General features: G+C 34.3%; 1 protein-coding gene across 1 annotated transcript in view; it reads right to left on the bottom strand.

Moving 5' to 3' along the window:
* The window catches only part of UGGT1 (UDP-glucose glycoprotein glucosyltransferase 1), a 108,126-nt gene that overhangs the window by 4,951 nt on the left and 85,394 nt on the right, over nt 1–17,781 (bottom strand). The window contains exons 27-37 of the mRNA XM_044666655.1: nt 17,340–17,442; nt 16,109–16,188; nt 15,276–15,465; nt 11,482–11,640; nt 10,869–10,954; nt 9,170–9,254; nt 6,323–6,411; nt 5,766–5,870; nt 2,975–3,059; nt 1,496–1,678; nt 462–622 (exon numbers count right to left, since the gene is read on the bottom strand). Coding sequence (XP_044522590.1) covers nt 462–622; nt 1,496–1,678; nt 2,975–3,059; nt 5,766–5,870; nt 6,323–6,411; nt 9,170–9,254; nt 10,869–10,954; nt 11,482–11,640; nt 15,276–15,465; nt 16,109–16,188; nt 17,340–17,442 — 1,326 coding nt within the window. The remainder of the gene's footprint in view (nt 1–461; nt 623–1,495; nt 1,679–2,974; nt 3,060–5,765; nt 5,871–6,322; nt 6,412–9,169; nt 9,255–10,868; nt 10,955–11,481; nt 11,641–15,275; nt 15,466–16,108; nt 16,189–17,339; nt 17,443–17,781) is intronic.

Below are 17,781 nucleotides of genomic sequence, written 5' to 3'. Positions count from 1 at the left end.
AATTTAAAAAAATTTTTTAATCCTCTGTTACTATTAGTTTTCACTGTCATCATTGCTGCTTGCCTGAATACCTTCAGAAGACCTCAAAACATTTTCTCACCTAAGATTTCTAGTATTAGCAACTTAGATAATAACAACTGCAGTTAACTGAAATATAACTGCTAGTAAAATTCAAAAGCATCTTTTGATGCTTTTGCACAGGTTACAACATAGCCAAATAAGAACCAAAATATAAATCAATACAGTAATGCCTCTGATTCAAGAACAAAATGGAATGATATAGTTAACATTTTCCTATAGTAACATTTCTCTTCCTTCCCATTTCCCTTCACTCACTCACACACACACACACACACACACACACACAAAATTTTCTTAGTTACTCCTTCATAAGATCAATTAGTAGAGTAGTAGATGCAGATGTTTTTTGTTGTTGTTTTTTTGATGCACTTTCTCTGTACCTGATATGGTATTTTCGTCCAGATAAATGACTGGCCCAGTAGCCTGACTTCCAGAACCTATACCCATTCATTTCTTTGCGGCTATCACAAAATGGAGTATAGCCATAAGGAGCACCATCCAAATTGAAATCTCTTAATTCCTTCAGATCTGTCCGAACAATCTTTAAAAAAAGAAACCAAAAATCACATTTAAAAAACATGCCTGCTTATAAAACTGGTACAGGCACCTAATAAATGAATTATCATTGTGAAGCACAATAAATCAATATCTGCATGAACCCAAAACAGTAAAAACCACTCCATGGTAAAAGTTTTAGGGGGAAAAAGTGAAGGAAATGAACACCTGGGTTCCACAGTGTTGGAATAAGACATATATTTTACAAGGAGTCAATTATATTGAAATACACTTATGAAAACACTGAAAACAAGTTCATGGACCCTAGATTAAGAACTCTTGGCATGCATAAATGAAAAGACTTCAAAATGGCTTACTTATTAACTTGAGGCAATTCCTTTTATTATGATCTGAGACACTATGCAAGCTTGAAAGTTATAAATTTTTCACTCCTTTTAGTTATTCTGTAATGCTGGTGTTTAAGTAATTTATACTTCCTTTTCCTTTAGTCAGACTAGGTGAGGTCTAACTGACTAAAAATCACATAGTAAAGTAAATGTCTTCTTGTAAAATATAACATAGGGACATTATTTATCAAAAGCCCCTTCTCTTCATGTTGTATGAGAAAAAGAAAGTTTTAATTAGGTTAAGGAAGAAGTTGGTAAATAATTGTGCATTTCTTTTTCTCATCTAAATTCTCTTTGATATATATCTTTTAAGTGCTATCCAGAAAATTCCTCATTATCCATGGATTATTTGCATCATTTATCAGTGCTCAGCAACCCAATTGGGTTAGGTTGGTTTTTCATTATCTACACAAAATCTCTCCTTCACTAGGGTAGATAATAAAGCTGCAGTGGTAAACACTCTAAAACTCTATTTCTTTCAATTTACCAAAGCTGGAACTTCAACAGCTTACCTGATCAGCATCCACAAACAGGAATTTGTCAACGACTAGGGGAAAAAGTACATCCAGAAAGAGAATCTTGTAGCCCCAAATGATGCGTTGTTTTTCTGTTTGCTGATGAAGCCACCGAGGCCATTTATATTGAACAAGCTCATACTGGAAATTGTATTCTTTTGCCATATATGGGATAAATTCCTTTAATAAAGGAAACATATTAAGTCATTTAATAAAATCAAGCCAATGTATATGACTATTACATGAGTAAAACGCATTTAACCAAAAGTATTGTCTTCAATAATAACCTCTACCTTAATCCCAATTATAAAGTTGTTTCAAGCAAACCAATTTCAGTCATAAATTGAAATTATGGAAATCCTCTAATAATTCTGAAACTTTTTTGTATGTAAATTCCTTCAATACTTTAAGGATATATATATATATATATATTTTCCCCCCTGCATAGGTACTCACTCTACTAACAGTTAGCAAGCCTTTATAACAGAACATCTTTATAGTCCATACAACTAAAAAATTCATCACCTTGAAGTTATTAATCTGGGTGGTAAGACTCCAAATTTACCTAAGTCAGCCCTCAGTTAGCAGACCCAGTTCTTTTGTAAAGCTTATATTTAAAGCTTTGCCAGGTTGTTAAACTAGTGAAAATTAAGAGTTACATGGTTGATTAAAATTTAAACTTTAAAAATGCATTATGCACTGAGAGATATTCTTATGTTATTCTTGTAAAAAAATTATTATTTGAATGGTTTTGATAAACCTTAAGTTTATCCTAGATCCAAGCCTAGCCTAGATGTGATATATCATAATTTTTGATGTGGTAGTGAATAGTCAAAAATAAAGTTAGAATCAAGAAATTGAAAATTCACTGGCACAACTGCAGAAGTTGAATAATTTGTGTTTCCCATCCCCCTTCATAAAAGTGATAAAACAGAAATGCAGATACACATTTTCAGACATGAAATATGTGTGAATTTGTTTTATCTGTTAATAAGAAGGGAGTAAGCAGGATTTTAATACTGGGATAGAGGGTGTAGGTTAGAGCTGTGAGAAAGGAGGACCTTTAATAATGGTGTGCCCCAAAAATGATGCCCAGAAGAGAACAGATGGAGGTTCAGAGCAAGACACCAATAAACAGGATACCTTAGAAAGACATGCTGAATTTACTTTGTATATTAAAAATGAAAATAAACTGGACACTGTGGAGACTAGCAGCTTCATATGAATTCTCTTCTGTTCTTTGTATATAGAAATACTTTTTAGGGGAGAAGTGTTTTTCCAACAGAATAACAAAAAAGTCAATATTAAAGATAAATAAATAAATAAATATAATTCACTGGCCAAAATAACCTACCTCACCACTCCCCCCCAAAAAGAAATACTAAAGAAGTAAAGAAGTAAAGAAATCAGAAAGAAGGTAAAACAACCCCCTTTGAAGGGTAACAAGAATACTTAGCCACTCAATGATGAACAAACCTTGAACGTAGGTGACAAGTAATTCTTCAAGAACCAGAATTTCACAGGTGTCTTAGTATTTTTCAGAACTGAGAGCATCATTATGCTGTCAAACAAAAGCAAAAAAAAAATCACTTTATAATGCTTTTGGCATCAATACTATAAACTACCATTATCTAAAATAGACCACTAGACTTTATATTAGGCAGTTATTTGACAGCTCAGTTAAACAAAAGAAGATTATTTAACCCAGAAAGTCTTCCAATTCCCCTATTAAATAATGTCAGACTGAAAATTACTCTTATACTACAACTAAACCAAATAGAAAACACCACCCAATCAAGTGGATGGCCATTTTTTCCACTAAAAAACCTCTACAAATCTATTTGAATTACAGTATACTTTAAAAATACCTGCTTTATGCAAGTGGGAGAAAGATGTATGGCACAATACAAACATCAATCTCAGCACCAAACAAGTAATTATCACAGCACATCCTCCCTCCACCAGATAAAAGGACAAAGTCATAGCAGCATTTAGGATGATGCAAACAATGGGCAATCACAACACACAAAAGTTTTCATGGGAAGAAAATTAGAAGGGAGCCAATTCTCCCACTCATTTGCATGACTGAAGAGCTTTCTCACATGGCTTTATACCATTTCAATCTCCAAACAAATCTGGTGAGATGGTTAAAGAAAGTCAGTTTGCAAACTTACACAAGGAAATTTTTTTAATTGTTCAATTCAATTCACTTCTTTGGACTTGAGTTTCTTCTACTATAAGCCAATCTATAACATCCCTACCAATTCTAAAAAATCCTGATTCTGTTCTATGAAATTTAGCTTTTCCGAACAGCTAAAAGGTAATGAGTAGAACCAAACAGTATTGTTGTCAGCACGAACAGAAAAAAAAAAGAATATTAAATCTTGAGGTAAGCAACCTGAGTTCAAATCCTATTTCTGACAGTTACAGTTTGTGTGGTCTGCAACCAGTCAACCTCTTTTCTCTGAACTTACTTATTCATTCTCAAAATGAGGAAAAGAATACTTGAATTACTCATCCCATGTGGCTGTTGTGAGTCATTTGCTCTCTGATAAACACTATATAAATTAGGAACAATCCATGATCCACAGCATCTTTAATATTTCAATAATCTGTAACTAACTTTCAAAACTCAATAGATCATTAGACTTTGAGGGTGAAAAATTCTTCACCCTATGGACAACCTAGTAAGAAATGTCTATCAAACTGGCTAGGTTAGTCCTGGCACAACAGACATAGTCCATCACCAGTTCCATTCCAAAATATTTCCACAATTTGAAAGAACTACCACAATTTGCATCCCAATACCATAGTTTTCAAGAGCCCATGGTTACCTCCATGAAGCAATAGAATATCAGAGAAGTCTAATGGAAGTATTACATGTGCTATGATGGTATTATTAAAGAAAAGAGGGCTTAAAAGGTTCTCCTAATAACATTTCAATTGTTTGCAGTGCAAAGAAAATTTGGAGCATGAATTAAGTTAAAATTAAGAATAACTTGGCATAACTTCATTTTCCAAAGTTTCTGTGTCCTAATTAATGCTCTCCAATTAAGTTGTGCACACAGAGAGGTCTGTCATTCTCCTAAGTTCTGACAATGGCCAGCTGTTCTTTCCCACTCCCTTCAAACAACTTAGGCTCTGTAAGAAAACAGAATAGCATGTGTAATGTGTAAGGCCACTACATTCACTTCCCAATTCCTATTTAACAATGATTAAGTGGCAGTATAGTTATAATATGTGTACAACTATATTTATACTCTCCCTCAACTAAAACAATTCCCAAGTAAGTGATAAATCATTGGATTTTTAGAACTGAGAAGGATGTTATAGACCATCTAGCCCCATTTCTTCCTTTTCTTTAACATAACCTTAAAATTTTTTGTCATTCTCAAATCTATTTAATAAGTTGACTCATGTTTTCTTTCCTGTTCTCTCCTTTTATTCAGAGGTGAGATTCAAATCTCAGAATCTAGTGAGGCTCCAAGTCCTATCATCTCTCTATTACATAATAATCAGCCATTCTCACCCTCCTTATTTTAAAGAGGAGGAAATTGAAGCCCAGAGAAGTGAACTGGTTATAAAACTACTTAAAGGCTTAATCTAGCTATGAATTTAAGTCTTTTGACACCAAATTCAACATCCTTTCTCTTATATCACAATGCTCATTATAACTATTATCTATTAAACATTAAAATTATTATTATTATTAAAGAACTGAGAAGTGAATTGGTGGAGAAAGGCTGCACTATGAGGCACCCTGAGTAGTCCATGGAAATGATTTTATACTTAGTCCTTACCTCCCCTCTTAAGAGTCTCCAATTTCCTTCAAAGCTCAGATCAAAGACTCCCTCATACAGAAGACATTTCCTGATATTCCTGGTCACCAGGACATGCATTTATACTTGTATTTGTTTTGTATCCCATATAGACATGTATGTATACAAACTGTCTCCTCCTACACAGAATAAGCACTCCTTAAAGGTGGAATGTTTCATTTATGTGTTCTATATGGCTAGTGCCGAGCATGGTTCTTATTACAGAGACACTTAACACCAAATATAAAAGAAAAAGTTTACAGGCACAATCTCATCTACATTTTACTTCACAGGAACACAAAATTACCAACCTCATAAAGAACTCAGAAACCACTGAGTCCAACCCATTCACTGAATCATTTCTTCAATAATCTTAAACATTTCAATAAAGAATACTGTGATAAATCTATACTCAAGCAGACATAATGCAAAAATCTAAAAAGACTAACCGGAGAAATCTTTCATACAGATGGCCAGATGCTACAGAGAAAATATTAATTACATCATCTTTATCTGGTTTCACTTCTTCAGTCTTCTGACCCCCAGTAAAGCCCCTAAAGTATAAAAATGGAGAAAAACCAATAGAACAGTTATTAAGATGCTGGTGTAAATGTGCAATTCCAAGAGAAATGATTCAAGATACGCTGCTGTTTGAAACTACTTTCCTATTCAACTTGCTTCTCTAGCTGGCAGGTTTCAGAATGGAAAAGATACTCAAAGAGAGAGTCTCTGAGGAGGCAAAAATCTTTCAATAGCAGAATAAACCACAAAAATGAACCCCCAAAGAGGAAGCACTCTATGTGGTAATCATCTATCTCAAATAATCTCATGGGAAAAGAGTCTAATCTAGTGAGAAAACATTAAGTTGTCCTACTACGTGAGAATATACAAAAAAATCTGAAAGGTTCCATAATTAATATTAAGTTTAGTATACTAGAATAGCCTGCTTTCATTTAAAGGAACCACCCCCCCCCCAAAAAAAGTGGAGGAAAGAGGAGAAATTTACCATTTAATGGACTCCCAAAATCCAGACTCATTCTCATGATTTCCATCACTTAGCAAATCTTCATTCATCATGTCTGCCTTTTTCTGAACCTGTAAATATATAAGCACATTCTCAAAATTACATTACATGTCTATAAAATAAAAAACTAACATCATATTTTCCCTGGCATAATTTCCTTCCATCTACTTAAATGAAATAAAGAGTGCATTGTAAAACATTGTCTACTACCTCCGAAGTCCCCTCTCCAATCAAAATCTGTCAATTAAAACAGCTATGGATTCTGAAAAGTGGGGAAAGGGTGGGAGAGAGGAAGAGAATTTGGAACTTGAATTCTTAAAAGAAAAGAATGTAATAAATAATTTTTTGAAACATGAAAATAAAAAGGGTATATTCCTTGTGAACATCAATTAACAAAACATCAGTAAGAGCTTCACAAGCCTTAAAATTCTATATAAATGCTAGCTTAATACTATTATTATAATACAGACTGGCACCTAGCTATTATAGTGGGGAGAGTGCTGCACCTGGAGTCAGGAAAACCTGAGTTCAACCAAAGCCTCAGACATTTAATTAACTCTGTGACTAACAGTAAGTCACTTTAATCTCTGACTCAGTTTCCTCATCTATACAATGGGGATAATAATAGCACCTTATTTCCTGAGGATAAAATAACATTTGTAAAGCATTTTACAAACCTTAAAGCACTATACAAATGTTAGTTATTATTATTTTTTAAAAATTCTAAAGTAAAATTAAAAGGTCAGCTGTTAAAAACAACAACAAAAAACCAGCAATTGGCAATTTTAGTTCAACCAAGCATCCAAAAGTTTCACATTCTAAGTAACAATATTAACTAGCTGGTTTACTCAAGAAAGTCTTTTCAACTCTCTTGGTCTTATAAAATGGGCTAGAGGGGACAGCTGGGTAGCTCAGTGGATTAAGAGTCAGGCCTAGAGACGGGAGGTCCTAGGTTCAAAGCTATGTGACCCTGGGCAAGTCGCTTGATCCCCATTGCCCACCCTTACCACTCTTCCACCTAGGAGCCAATACACAGAAGTTAAGGGTTTAAAAAAAAATTTTTTTTTAAATGAGCTAGAGAAGGAAATGTCAAAACACTCCAGTGTCTTTGCCAAGAAAACCCCAAAGGATCAGATACAACTGAAAAAACAATGACAAATATGGGCTTCTAGAAGCAACTAAGTATTTCAGTGGAGAGAGAACCAGGACTAGAGATGGGAAGTCCTAGTTTCAAATTTGGCCTTGGATACTTCCTAGCTATGTGACCTTGAGCAAATCACTTAAACCCATTTGCCTAGCCCTTACCACTCTTCTGCCTTGGAACCAACACTTAGTATCAAATCTAATACAGAAAGAAAAGATTTAGAAAATAAAAAATAATGACTTCAAAAGGAGAATAACAGGTTTGGAATAAAAAAAGTAGTAGTTATTTTTTCAAAACTCATCAGTTTCACTGGTAATTTTCAAAGTATCCATAATGTGTCCATATAATAATATATCCATAGTGTAAATTACTGTAGCTAAATTAATGAGTTGTCCCTTCAGTGTCACCTTGCTGGAGAACTGTCCCTATATGCATAGGGTTAAAAGACACCAGGAGTTGGTGTGGCAGAGAGGATCAAGAACCAGTCTCAGCACCAGTAATGTCTAGGTTCAAGTCCCACCTCTGACACATCCTGGCCGAGTGACCCTGGACAAGACATGTAACTTCTCAGTGTTCCAGGCAGCTTTCTACAACTTTAAGTTGTAACCATTCCCCAACTGACAAATAGTCAAAGGATATGAATAGGCAGTTTTCAGATGAAGAAATCAAAGCTACCAATCATCAGATGAAAAACTGTTCTAAATCACTCGATTAGAGAAATGCAATTTAATACAACTCTGAGGTACCACCTTGCCTATTAGATTAGCCAATACAATAGTAAAATGATAAAAATACGTTGAAGCAAAATTGGAACACTAATACTTTGTAGATGGAGTTGAAATCTGATCCAACCATTCTGAAGAACATTTTGGAATTATTCCCAAAGGGTTATAAAATTGCATACCCTTTGAACCTGTACTACCACTCCTAGGTCTGTATCTCAAAGAGATTTTTTGTAAAGGGCAGGTAGGGGAGACCTGCTTATACAAAAATATTTATAGCTGCTCTTTTTGTGATAACCAAGAATTGGAAACTGAAGGGATGTCCATCAATTAGGGAATGGCTGAACAAATTGTGGTATACGACAGTGATGGAATACTATTGTGCTATAAGGAATGATGAATAGAATGATTTCAGAAAGAGCTGGAAAGACCTACATGACCTGATGCCGAGTGAAATAAGCAAAACCAGGAGGTCATTATACCCAGTAACTGCAAGATTTTATGATGATCAACTGTGATAGTCTTAGCTACTCTCAGCAATACAATGATCTGGGACAATTCTAAGGGACTTAAGACAAAGAATGCTCTCCACTTCCAGAGAAAGAAATGTAGGAGTAGAAATGCTGATCAAACCATATGATTTTTCACTTTAGTTTATTTGTGTTTTTTCCTTAAATTTTGGTGTTTTGGTTTTATATGAGTATTTTTTACAACACAACAACAAAAAAGATTTTAAGTTGTAGAGAAAATACTAACCCACATTGGTAGAGAGAATTTTCTCCCATGGGAAATTTCCCACACCACTGAAATCACAAGCCCAGACTCTCTCCCCAAAAAAGATATAAATGCAGCATCTGAGGAATAGAAAATAAGTCCTAAGCTACTCACATATGCCAGACATAATATCATACCTGCCTCTGAGAACTTACAGGAGATTGTCTATTCCCAGTTCTTCAAACTCACCTTTACTTTGATAATTTTGCTCTTAAAGTTGTTGAGAACAACCACAACTTCATCAGCATCAGGAGGAGAGTCTGTGCCATCATGGCTTTAAAAAGAAAAATGATATTATTAAATATAGAAACCCCAGATTTGCTATGTATGTGGGTGACACTGGGAAAATCACCTAACTTCTGTGAACCTCAATTTCCACATCTAAAGAGCAGAGATATTTACACAACCCTCTTCATAAGGTTTTTTGGGGGAATGTGCTTCAGTTGAAAAGTACTATATAAACCTGAACTACCAATATCATTGGTCAAAATGATATTTTTAAAGTATTAGAATTTTTCTTTAATTATAGCTCATACTGCACTTTAAAGTGAACATCTAAATGTTGCACACTGTTTCAGAATATTTGGAGTTGTATATTTATCATGTGAAAATTGATAATATTCAATTACAATTCAGCAAAGCTCAGAAACTGTATTGCTAGGCATATAAATCAAAGATGGAAAGAAGGTCCAATATGCACCAAAATATTTACAACAATTTTTTTTTTGCAGAAACAAAACACCTTTGTTTGGTTTAAACCCTTACCTTCTGTGTTAGTATCAACTTTAATGCAAAAGAGGAAAAAAAGAGCAGGCAACTGGGGTTAAATGATTTGCCCAGGGTTACATAGCTAGGAAGTGTCTGAGGCCAGATTTTAACCCAGGTCCTTCTGACTATAGGCCTAGCATTCTACCTACAGTGCTACCTAGCAGCTCCTGAATACAAGCTAAACAAATTGTGCTGCACAAATGTAATGGAATCTCTCTATATATGTATATGAATATATGTATGTATAAGAAACGATGACTATAAAGACTCTTAGGAAATATGAAATAATTCACATAAACTTAGACAAAGTTAAGTAAGTAGGGCCAGGAAAACAATAAGCATACTGACTACCACAATATGGAAAGAAAAAAAAAAGCAAACATGGATAATAGAGAATTATATTGACCAAGCTTAGTCCTGAAAGAGAAGACAAAATTAATCTCCTTGCTTTCTTTGAAGAGATGAGGGATCATGACTATGGAGCTTTATATATACTGTCAAGACTCAACTGACATGCTGGGTAGTTTTGCCAAATGGTTTTTTTGGGTTTTTTTCCCTCCCCTTTTAAATCCTTTGTTACAAGAGATGGCTCTCTGAGTAGGAGAGGGATAGTCTTCATTTCCAGATATGTCAATATAATTTTTTAAAAAGAGAAAAAGTCAAGAGTATATGTCTTATCTCATATACTCTTATGATCTGCAAATTAAATTCTATGGACATGCTTTTCAAAGCATGGTTTGGAAAATCTAATTTATATTCATTTTTTTTCCTTTGTTTAAACTACTCGATTACATGTAATGACAATTTTCAACATATGTTCTTCAAAATTATAATCTTGCCAGTATTTTTCATTCTTGAGGTACAGTGATTTTTATCATGGAAAAATGGTAGGATAAAGAACTCTATATGGAATGAAAGTTGACTGTATCTAAATCACATCTCACTTTTTGATTGTACCTTGACCATCTATATATTTTTCAGTTGAGAAAAATATTTAAACCCAACAGGCAATATATTAAATATCTATTAACCAGCTATTTTTGCTAGTGAATATTAGACTAAACAGGTGTTCATGAGAATTCTCTCTTTATGAAAATGCAAAGGTACAAATGAGACCTACCTATAGATTCTGTAAATATCTTCAGATCGTCCTTTCCTGAGTCTGAGAATCCAAGCTCCTGGATTGGCTTTTAATTGAAAGTAGCCCTGGAATAAGAAAAGAAATCAATTAGTCCACTTGGAAATCTAAAAATGCTGTTTCTCTGGGATATCTATCAAATCTATCAAAAACAGTAGTTTGTCTTACTGTATTAAAGAAGCTAATACATATTAGTGTTAATCTGAAAATTTTACATATATGCAACTCCTGGTAAAAAACACATTCTAAGCATAGAATCACCCTGGCATCTGTGTTTCTGAAGAGAAAACGTATAAACAAACAAAGTTTTGCCATAGAGTAGAAAAAGACTATTGGGTCGTTAGTGAAAGCATCCTTAAGAATCCAAAGTATTACTATAACTCACAGCTGATATAGTTATAATATTGGAAAATTCAAAAGTTCCCGAGATATTCAAACTTCCTAAGCAAATTAACCGCTCATCCAATGACTGATGTGGCAAATTTGGCATTAACTGTACATTTTAGCCATCCCACATATTCAAAAATTCTTTCCTACTTCTAAATTATTCAATGCTTCTTACTGAAGATTTCAACATCTGATTTTTACTGCTCACCAGATTGGCCATAACTATGGTATCAACAATGACTGGGTTTGTTGAAGTTCCCAATGTAAACTGGAGTCCCCGTGGAGGCTGTCCAGTTGTGATGTCATAGCAGTGTCCTTCTAGTAAGAGATACTCAAGCTCATACTCTGCAGCTACTATGCTATCCACCTGTCAGAAAAAAAAAAGGGAGTTATTTCAACTTCTTTGAATGTGCCCTTTTTTTAAACAAATTATGGTTCCTTATTTATGTGACACCTGTATATTTCTGAATTTACTCACAGAAAGGCTATTAAGGCTGAGGAAACAGTTTGTTAAACTTGGCCAGTAAGCAAACAGATATTAAGCCAGTTAAATAGTCAGATATTAAGCTAGCTAAACAGATATTACTAGTAAGTAAAAAAAAAAATAAAAAATCACTCAGTCACTGCTATCAGAGGTCACTAAAAATATATTCATAAACTACAATCCCTACATTCTAGAAATTTATAATCTAGTTAGAAAGACAGGAAAAAAACTAATATATGGTAGTATAGTTGAAATACTAAGTGAGTGGCACATAAAATGAATACTGGAAGAACTGAGGGTGGAGAATCTAGCTAAGGAAATCAGGGAAGGTTTCATGGAAAAGACAGAATTTAAAACTATGCCTTAAAGAATGAATAGGTTTTGGGGGTTTTTTAGCCAAGTGAAAAGGGAGGAAATTTATAGCAGAAAGAATAGGATTAACAAAGGCATGAAAGTGAGAAAGCTCAAATGTAGGTTGATAGTAAGGAGAATGCACAGGCACATGCAGCTGTATAATAATAGGAGCCAGAAATGAAAAGATCAATTAGGGTCACATCTCGGAGGGCCTTACATTCTAAGAGAGGGAGGTTAGGTTTGATCTTATATGGCATGAAGAACCACTGAAAATGTCAGTGTAGGGCAGTGATCTGATGAAATTAATATTTTATGAAGATTAACATAGCAACAGAGGTTATGTTAATAGCAGACGCTATTCCAATATTCTAAGTTTGCAGTTATGAAGAGATAAACTAGGAGTGGGAATGAGCAAAGGAGGGAAAAAAAAGGACTTTTGTAATAGACATGCATTATGAAGAATTGAAAATTTTAGCAAATGACAAAATATGTGAGAGAAACAAAGGGACTAGAAAAGGAATCTGGGGGAATTTAGGTTACATAAGAACATAATGTAATAAGCAATTAGGGAAAAGTAGTAATTCTCTGATATAACTTAAGGTATTAATGCTCTAAATGATAATGCCCTAAATGTATTTAATGGCACCACAGTGGCCTAAAATCATTTATGCTTTTCACTAAATGCTTAACTTGCTGGAAGGATATGCCTGAGTGTTCCTAAGAGAAAACTTTCTATAAATGCAAGGATCTATAAATACCTAGTGATAGCTCTACTCATGAAAGAAACTAAACTCTGTAACTTCAAGTGATGAAGGTTCTTATCTCAGTTGCATTACTCTCCTCCTATGCAATCCTGTCCGATGTCAACAACTCAGCACTGCACCTTAAAATTCTAACCTAATACTAGGATTTATTAACAAGAGCATAATGAGGAATGTACAATGTGAGAGACATTGTGGAATAGCGAAAAGAGTTGTTGAAGTCCCACTTCTGACATATACTGTCTATGCTCTAGTCAATTCTCTAAGACTCTAAGTGGTAGAGAAAGTGTTGACTTATGAGATGTAGGAGCCAATGAGTAAACCTTCTGTCTATCTTTAGTATGTTAGTGAATAGTTTATACTGAATAAAATACTACCTAGTCTGAGTCTTCAATTTTTAATTAGGAGGTGGAAAAATAGAGAAGGTTCAGAGAAAAAGAGAAAAGAAAATTGAAAAGTTAGAAAATATATTCAATTCTGTACTTCAATTCTACATTTATTAAATGTCTGCCATGTGCAAGGAACTTTGTGAGTCATCTGTGATACAAAAGCACATGAAACAGTCTCAGTCTTCAAAGAGTTAACATTCTAGTGAAGGGCTTTCAACAGGATCAAGGGATACAGAAATAAATACAGAGTCTTGAAAACGGAGTCACACTAAACTCTAGTAAAATGACTACCCACCCAAAGTTCCACTGAAGTATTTTCAAAATATCCCCTCATAGCTATATAGCAGAGTAAAGTATACACATAGTAGGTGCTTAATAATTAAGATTTGAAATAAAGAATGTACATTTATTTAGCCTAATGAGCTAAACTGAGCAATAAATCTCAGTATTGGAAAGTAGGTACTGGTCTACTATTCTGTATTTCCAAAGAAGATAAAAAGATACATTTCATTTGTAAAAGACAATGATGGGGGCAGCTGGGTAGCTCAGTGGATTGAGAGTCAGGCCTAGAGACAGGAGGTCCTAGGTTCAAATCTGGCCTCAGACACTTCCCAGCTGTGTGACCTTGGGCAAGTCACTTGACCCCCATTGCCCACCCTTCCATCTAGGAGCCAATATACAGAAGTTATGGGTTTTAAAAAAAAAAGATAATGATTATATAAAATCAAATATTCAGGCAATAAAGACTGTTCTATTCAGTACTGGAATGGTCTGATGAGAAAGTTAAGACTTAAGTTTCTTATGGGGAGGGAAAAGGAGAGAAGAAGAGAATGAAAAGAGGGAGAGAGCAAATGAGGAAGGGAGGCAGAGGAAGGAGGGAATGGAGGCAGGAAGGAATGAAGGAAGGGAAGAAGGATGAGAACAAACATTTATTAAGTGTTTACTCTGTAGTAAACTATGTTGTTAAGTTGTTGAACCATGTCCAACTATGTCCTTAGAGCTTTCTTGGCAAAGACATTAGGGTGGTTTGTCATTTCCTTCTCCACTGTGTCCCCATTTTAGCAATAAGGAACTAAAGCAAATAAAGGTTAAGTGATTTACCCTAGATCAAAAGCCATACCTGAGCTCAGATCTTCCTGACTCCAGAAATAAAAAATATCATTTGATTCTCACAACAACCCCTTGGAGGTAAGTGCTTTTAAATCCATTTTGCAGTTGAGGAAATAGGCAAACAGAAGTAAAGTGAGCTGCCTAGAATTACATAGCTAGAAAGTGCTTCAGGCAAGATCTACACTCAGGTCTTCCTGTCCAGGTCCACTGCAGCAACCAGCTGCTTCTGGCTGAACAGTCTTTTTTCTTATTTGTTTGTACAGTCGTCCCTTGCTATATTGTGGTTTATTTATCGTAGCTTCATTGTATCTCAGGTTTGTTTTTTTTTAAATATCTAATTCTGTATCACGGAGTTACACTTATCGTGGCACATTATTGTCTGACAGAATGAAAGGCAACCAATCACAGCACTGTGTTCTGTGTCCTGGGTGCTGATTGGTTCAGTGACTGTAGATTAATAAGAGTGTGGAAAAGGTTTATAGGAGAGTGGGAAGGATTTATAAAGCCTTAAAATATATATATGAATAAAAAAATAAATATAACGCCGCTACTTCATGGATTCTCACCTATTGTGGGCATCTCTGAAGTTTAACTCCCAAGATAGGTGAAGGATCACTGTACTCAAAAAAAATATCAGGCATACTGAAAAGTCACAATAAATGCTTTCTGAATCAAAAGAAATACAGCTAGTTCCTTAGAAATCTAAGAAAAAGGACCAAGAACCATTTATCTTAGAAGAAGTAACATACAGAAGTATTTGAGATAAACCTTCTTAAGTCCTTTCTGGTGTGAATATTCTAAAATTCTTAATCTAGTCAATAAGCTACTCCTTGTTTTAAGCATTCTATTAAATTCTAATCAAGCCTTTATATGGATGTTAGACATTTAGGAGCAAATTACTTACCTCTTCTAAATAAATATTATCAAGGTCATAAGGTGTTCTGACAGATTCTACCATCCAACTCTCAGGGGTATTTAAATTCAGCGTAAACAGAGGAGATTGAGGCATATCCAAGAATTTGGCTATTGGACCCTTAGCAAAACTATTGTCTGCAGTGAAAGAAATCTCTGGTTCTAAAACATAACGATAGAAGCTGAAATTGCAAAGAAAGATATATGAGAATCAATTAGTACTCTGCCTTTTTCGTAGGTAAAGTTGGTCCCAAATTTCCAAAACTTGAAAGTATAAGCAATCACTATACTTTGATATGTCAAGATGGAAAGGGTTTTGCTCCTCCAATCAGAAAAGGGCAAACTCTTTTATAATTGGCTTCATTTCTGTCTTTTTACACATCCAATAGAAAAATACCACAATTCAAAAAACAGACTTTAAGACAAATTGGAACACAACCTGTTAGGGACTTCCTGTAAGTTTAAGCTTTGAATATTTTCTGTATATAAATTATAATTAGATGCATTTATTAGGTGAATAGATCAAAGGTAATTATGATTCAAGTCACTGTTAAAATTGTACCTGGTCTCCCTAATAAAAGGGAAGGTATAAATGAGAAAGTTAGAACAGTAACAAAAAGGACCTCATTTGGCTCCTTTTGTTAAGGATACAGCATTCTCAGAACCTGAGTAGTGGAGAAGTAGAAGAGAAGTTCTGAAATGCAAATGCATATCAGGTTAGCCCTCCCCAATATGATGGTGGTTTTTATTGTTATTTCAAGACATAGTGACAGATTGTAAATAGTGATCACTTTAAAGGTTCCTTTATTAAAAGGCTTCACTTACCTTTTTAAAGGCATGTCGGAAAGTTTAGATTGGCAATTCATAAACACTCTTAGATTCATATTTATCAGTTGGGTCAAAACCTAAGAGGAAATAAGATGGCAAAACAAAATTCTTGCTACAGAAAAAAAATCTGACTTTAAGAAACAGGTTTTAATTTTTATTTTTCATAAAACTTTACAAACAGTGGCACATTGAATGGTGGCCATTTTTCATTATCGATCTATGGAACAAACAAAGCTGCCAAGTACTATCTGACATGTACAAAGACACTTTTATAAAGAATTTTTTTTTAAACCCTTACCTTCTGTCTTAGAATGAACATTAAATTTTAGTTCCAAAACAAGAGTGGTAAGGACTAGGCAATTGGAGTTAAGTGATTTGCCCAGGGTTTCAGAGCTAGGAAGTGTCTTGAGGCCAGATCTGAACCCAAGACTTCTCATCTCCAGGCCCGATTCTTTATCCACTGAGTCATCTAGCTGCCCCTTTTATAAAGTCTGACTCCTATCATTGGTCTTATTATGCACAAAGCTGAACTTCAGGCCATAGAAAAAGGAATAAGGGGATTGACAAAGACTGATACACATCTACTGCACAGATAATTGAAGTTTTAAGTAGCTTCCCCATGCTGGGAGTAAGCCTCTAATCAAAATCACAGATATCCCCCAATCAAAACTTAGAAAAGAACAAGCATGAAAAATATCAACATCTTTTTTTTTAACTATATAGGACCATGAGACACTTAAAGGAAAAAATGCACATTTTAAAAAAGTTAACTATACTAAATGTAATTTATATCATTAAACAATGGGCAATAAAAGTTAGCTAAGGTGACTCACTGATAAAATTTCTTAAAATGTCTTAAAGACATTTAAATTTGGTTTCTTTTCAATTTATGATATAGAATAATAAAAATGCATTCAAATAGTAATTACAAAAAAGAAAGTAAATGGGTAGGTGGCTTTTTGCTTATTTTGATTTTGACATCAGGCACTAAACCACAAATTGAATTTATTTAAGAATAGTTTTCTCTATAGCATGTGCATACCCAATCCACATTAATTTTCAAAGCCTATCAAGTTCTTCTCAACCTTAAATATTCTTCTATGCCCCATACCACCAGCAAATGAAGGAATGAATAAGTGAATGAATGAAAGAATGGAAAAAGCATTTATTACACTTACTATGTGCCAGGCACTGACTGTGCTAAAGAATATGCAAGAAAAGAATATACCATAAGGAGTGGAGCAAGTCTTTGAGCATCTCTGGTAACGGGGTCAACAATGGCCACTATATCAAAATATGTCCCTTTTTCATTTGGTTTCAGTTTAATAGCACTAAAAAAGAAAAATAAGGGAAAAAAGTTATTCACCAAAATAGAATATAATGTTAAATGTTTAGGCCTTCATTTCACATAGTGGCTTTTCTCTTTGTTAATCTCTATAACATATGAAAACCTCACAAGATTTGGTCTAGGCTAGCTAATTCCTGGGTCATACAAAAAACAGGCACTGGGTCTTATTTGAACTACAGGCCATAGTTTGCCAACCCTTGCTTTAAACTGTTGGACTTCAGGGGCAATGTACTTTATAGAGGAGTTGTAAGTCATTTCAATCATGTTCAAATCCTCATGACTTGACTTGGAGTTTTCTTGAAAATAATACTGGAGTGTGTTG

The sequence above is a fragment of the Gracilinanus agilis genome, chromosome 3 (assembly GCF_016433145.1).
Source record: "Gracilinanus agilis isolate LMUSP501 chromosome 3, AgileGrace, whole genome shotgun sequence".
Classification (NCBI taxonomy): Eukaryota; Metazoa; Chordata; class Mammalia; order Didelphimorphia; family Didelphidae; genus Gracilinanus; species Gracilinanus agilis.
This window is presented reverse-complemented; position numbering and strand designations above follow the sequence as displayed.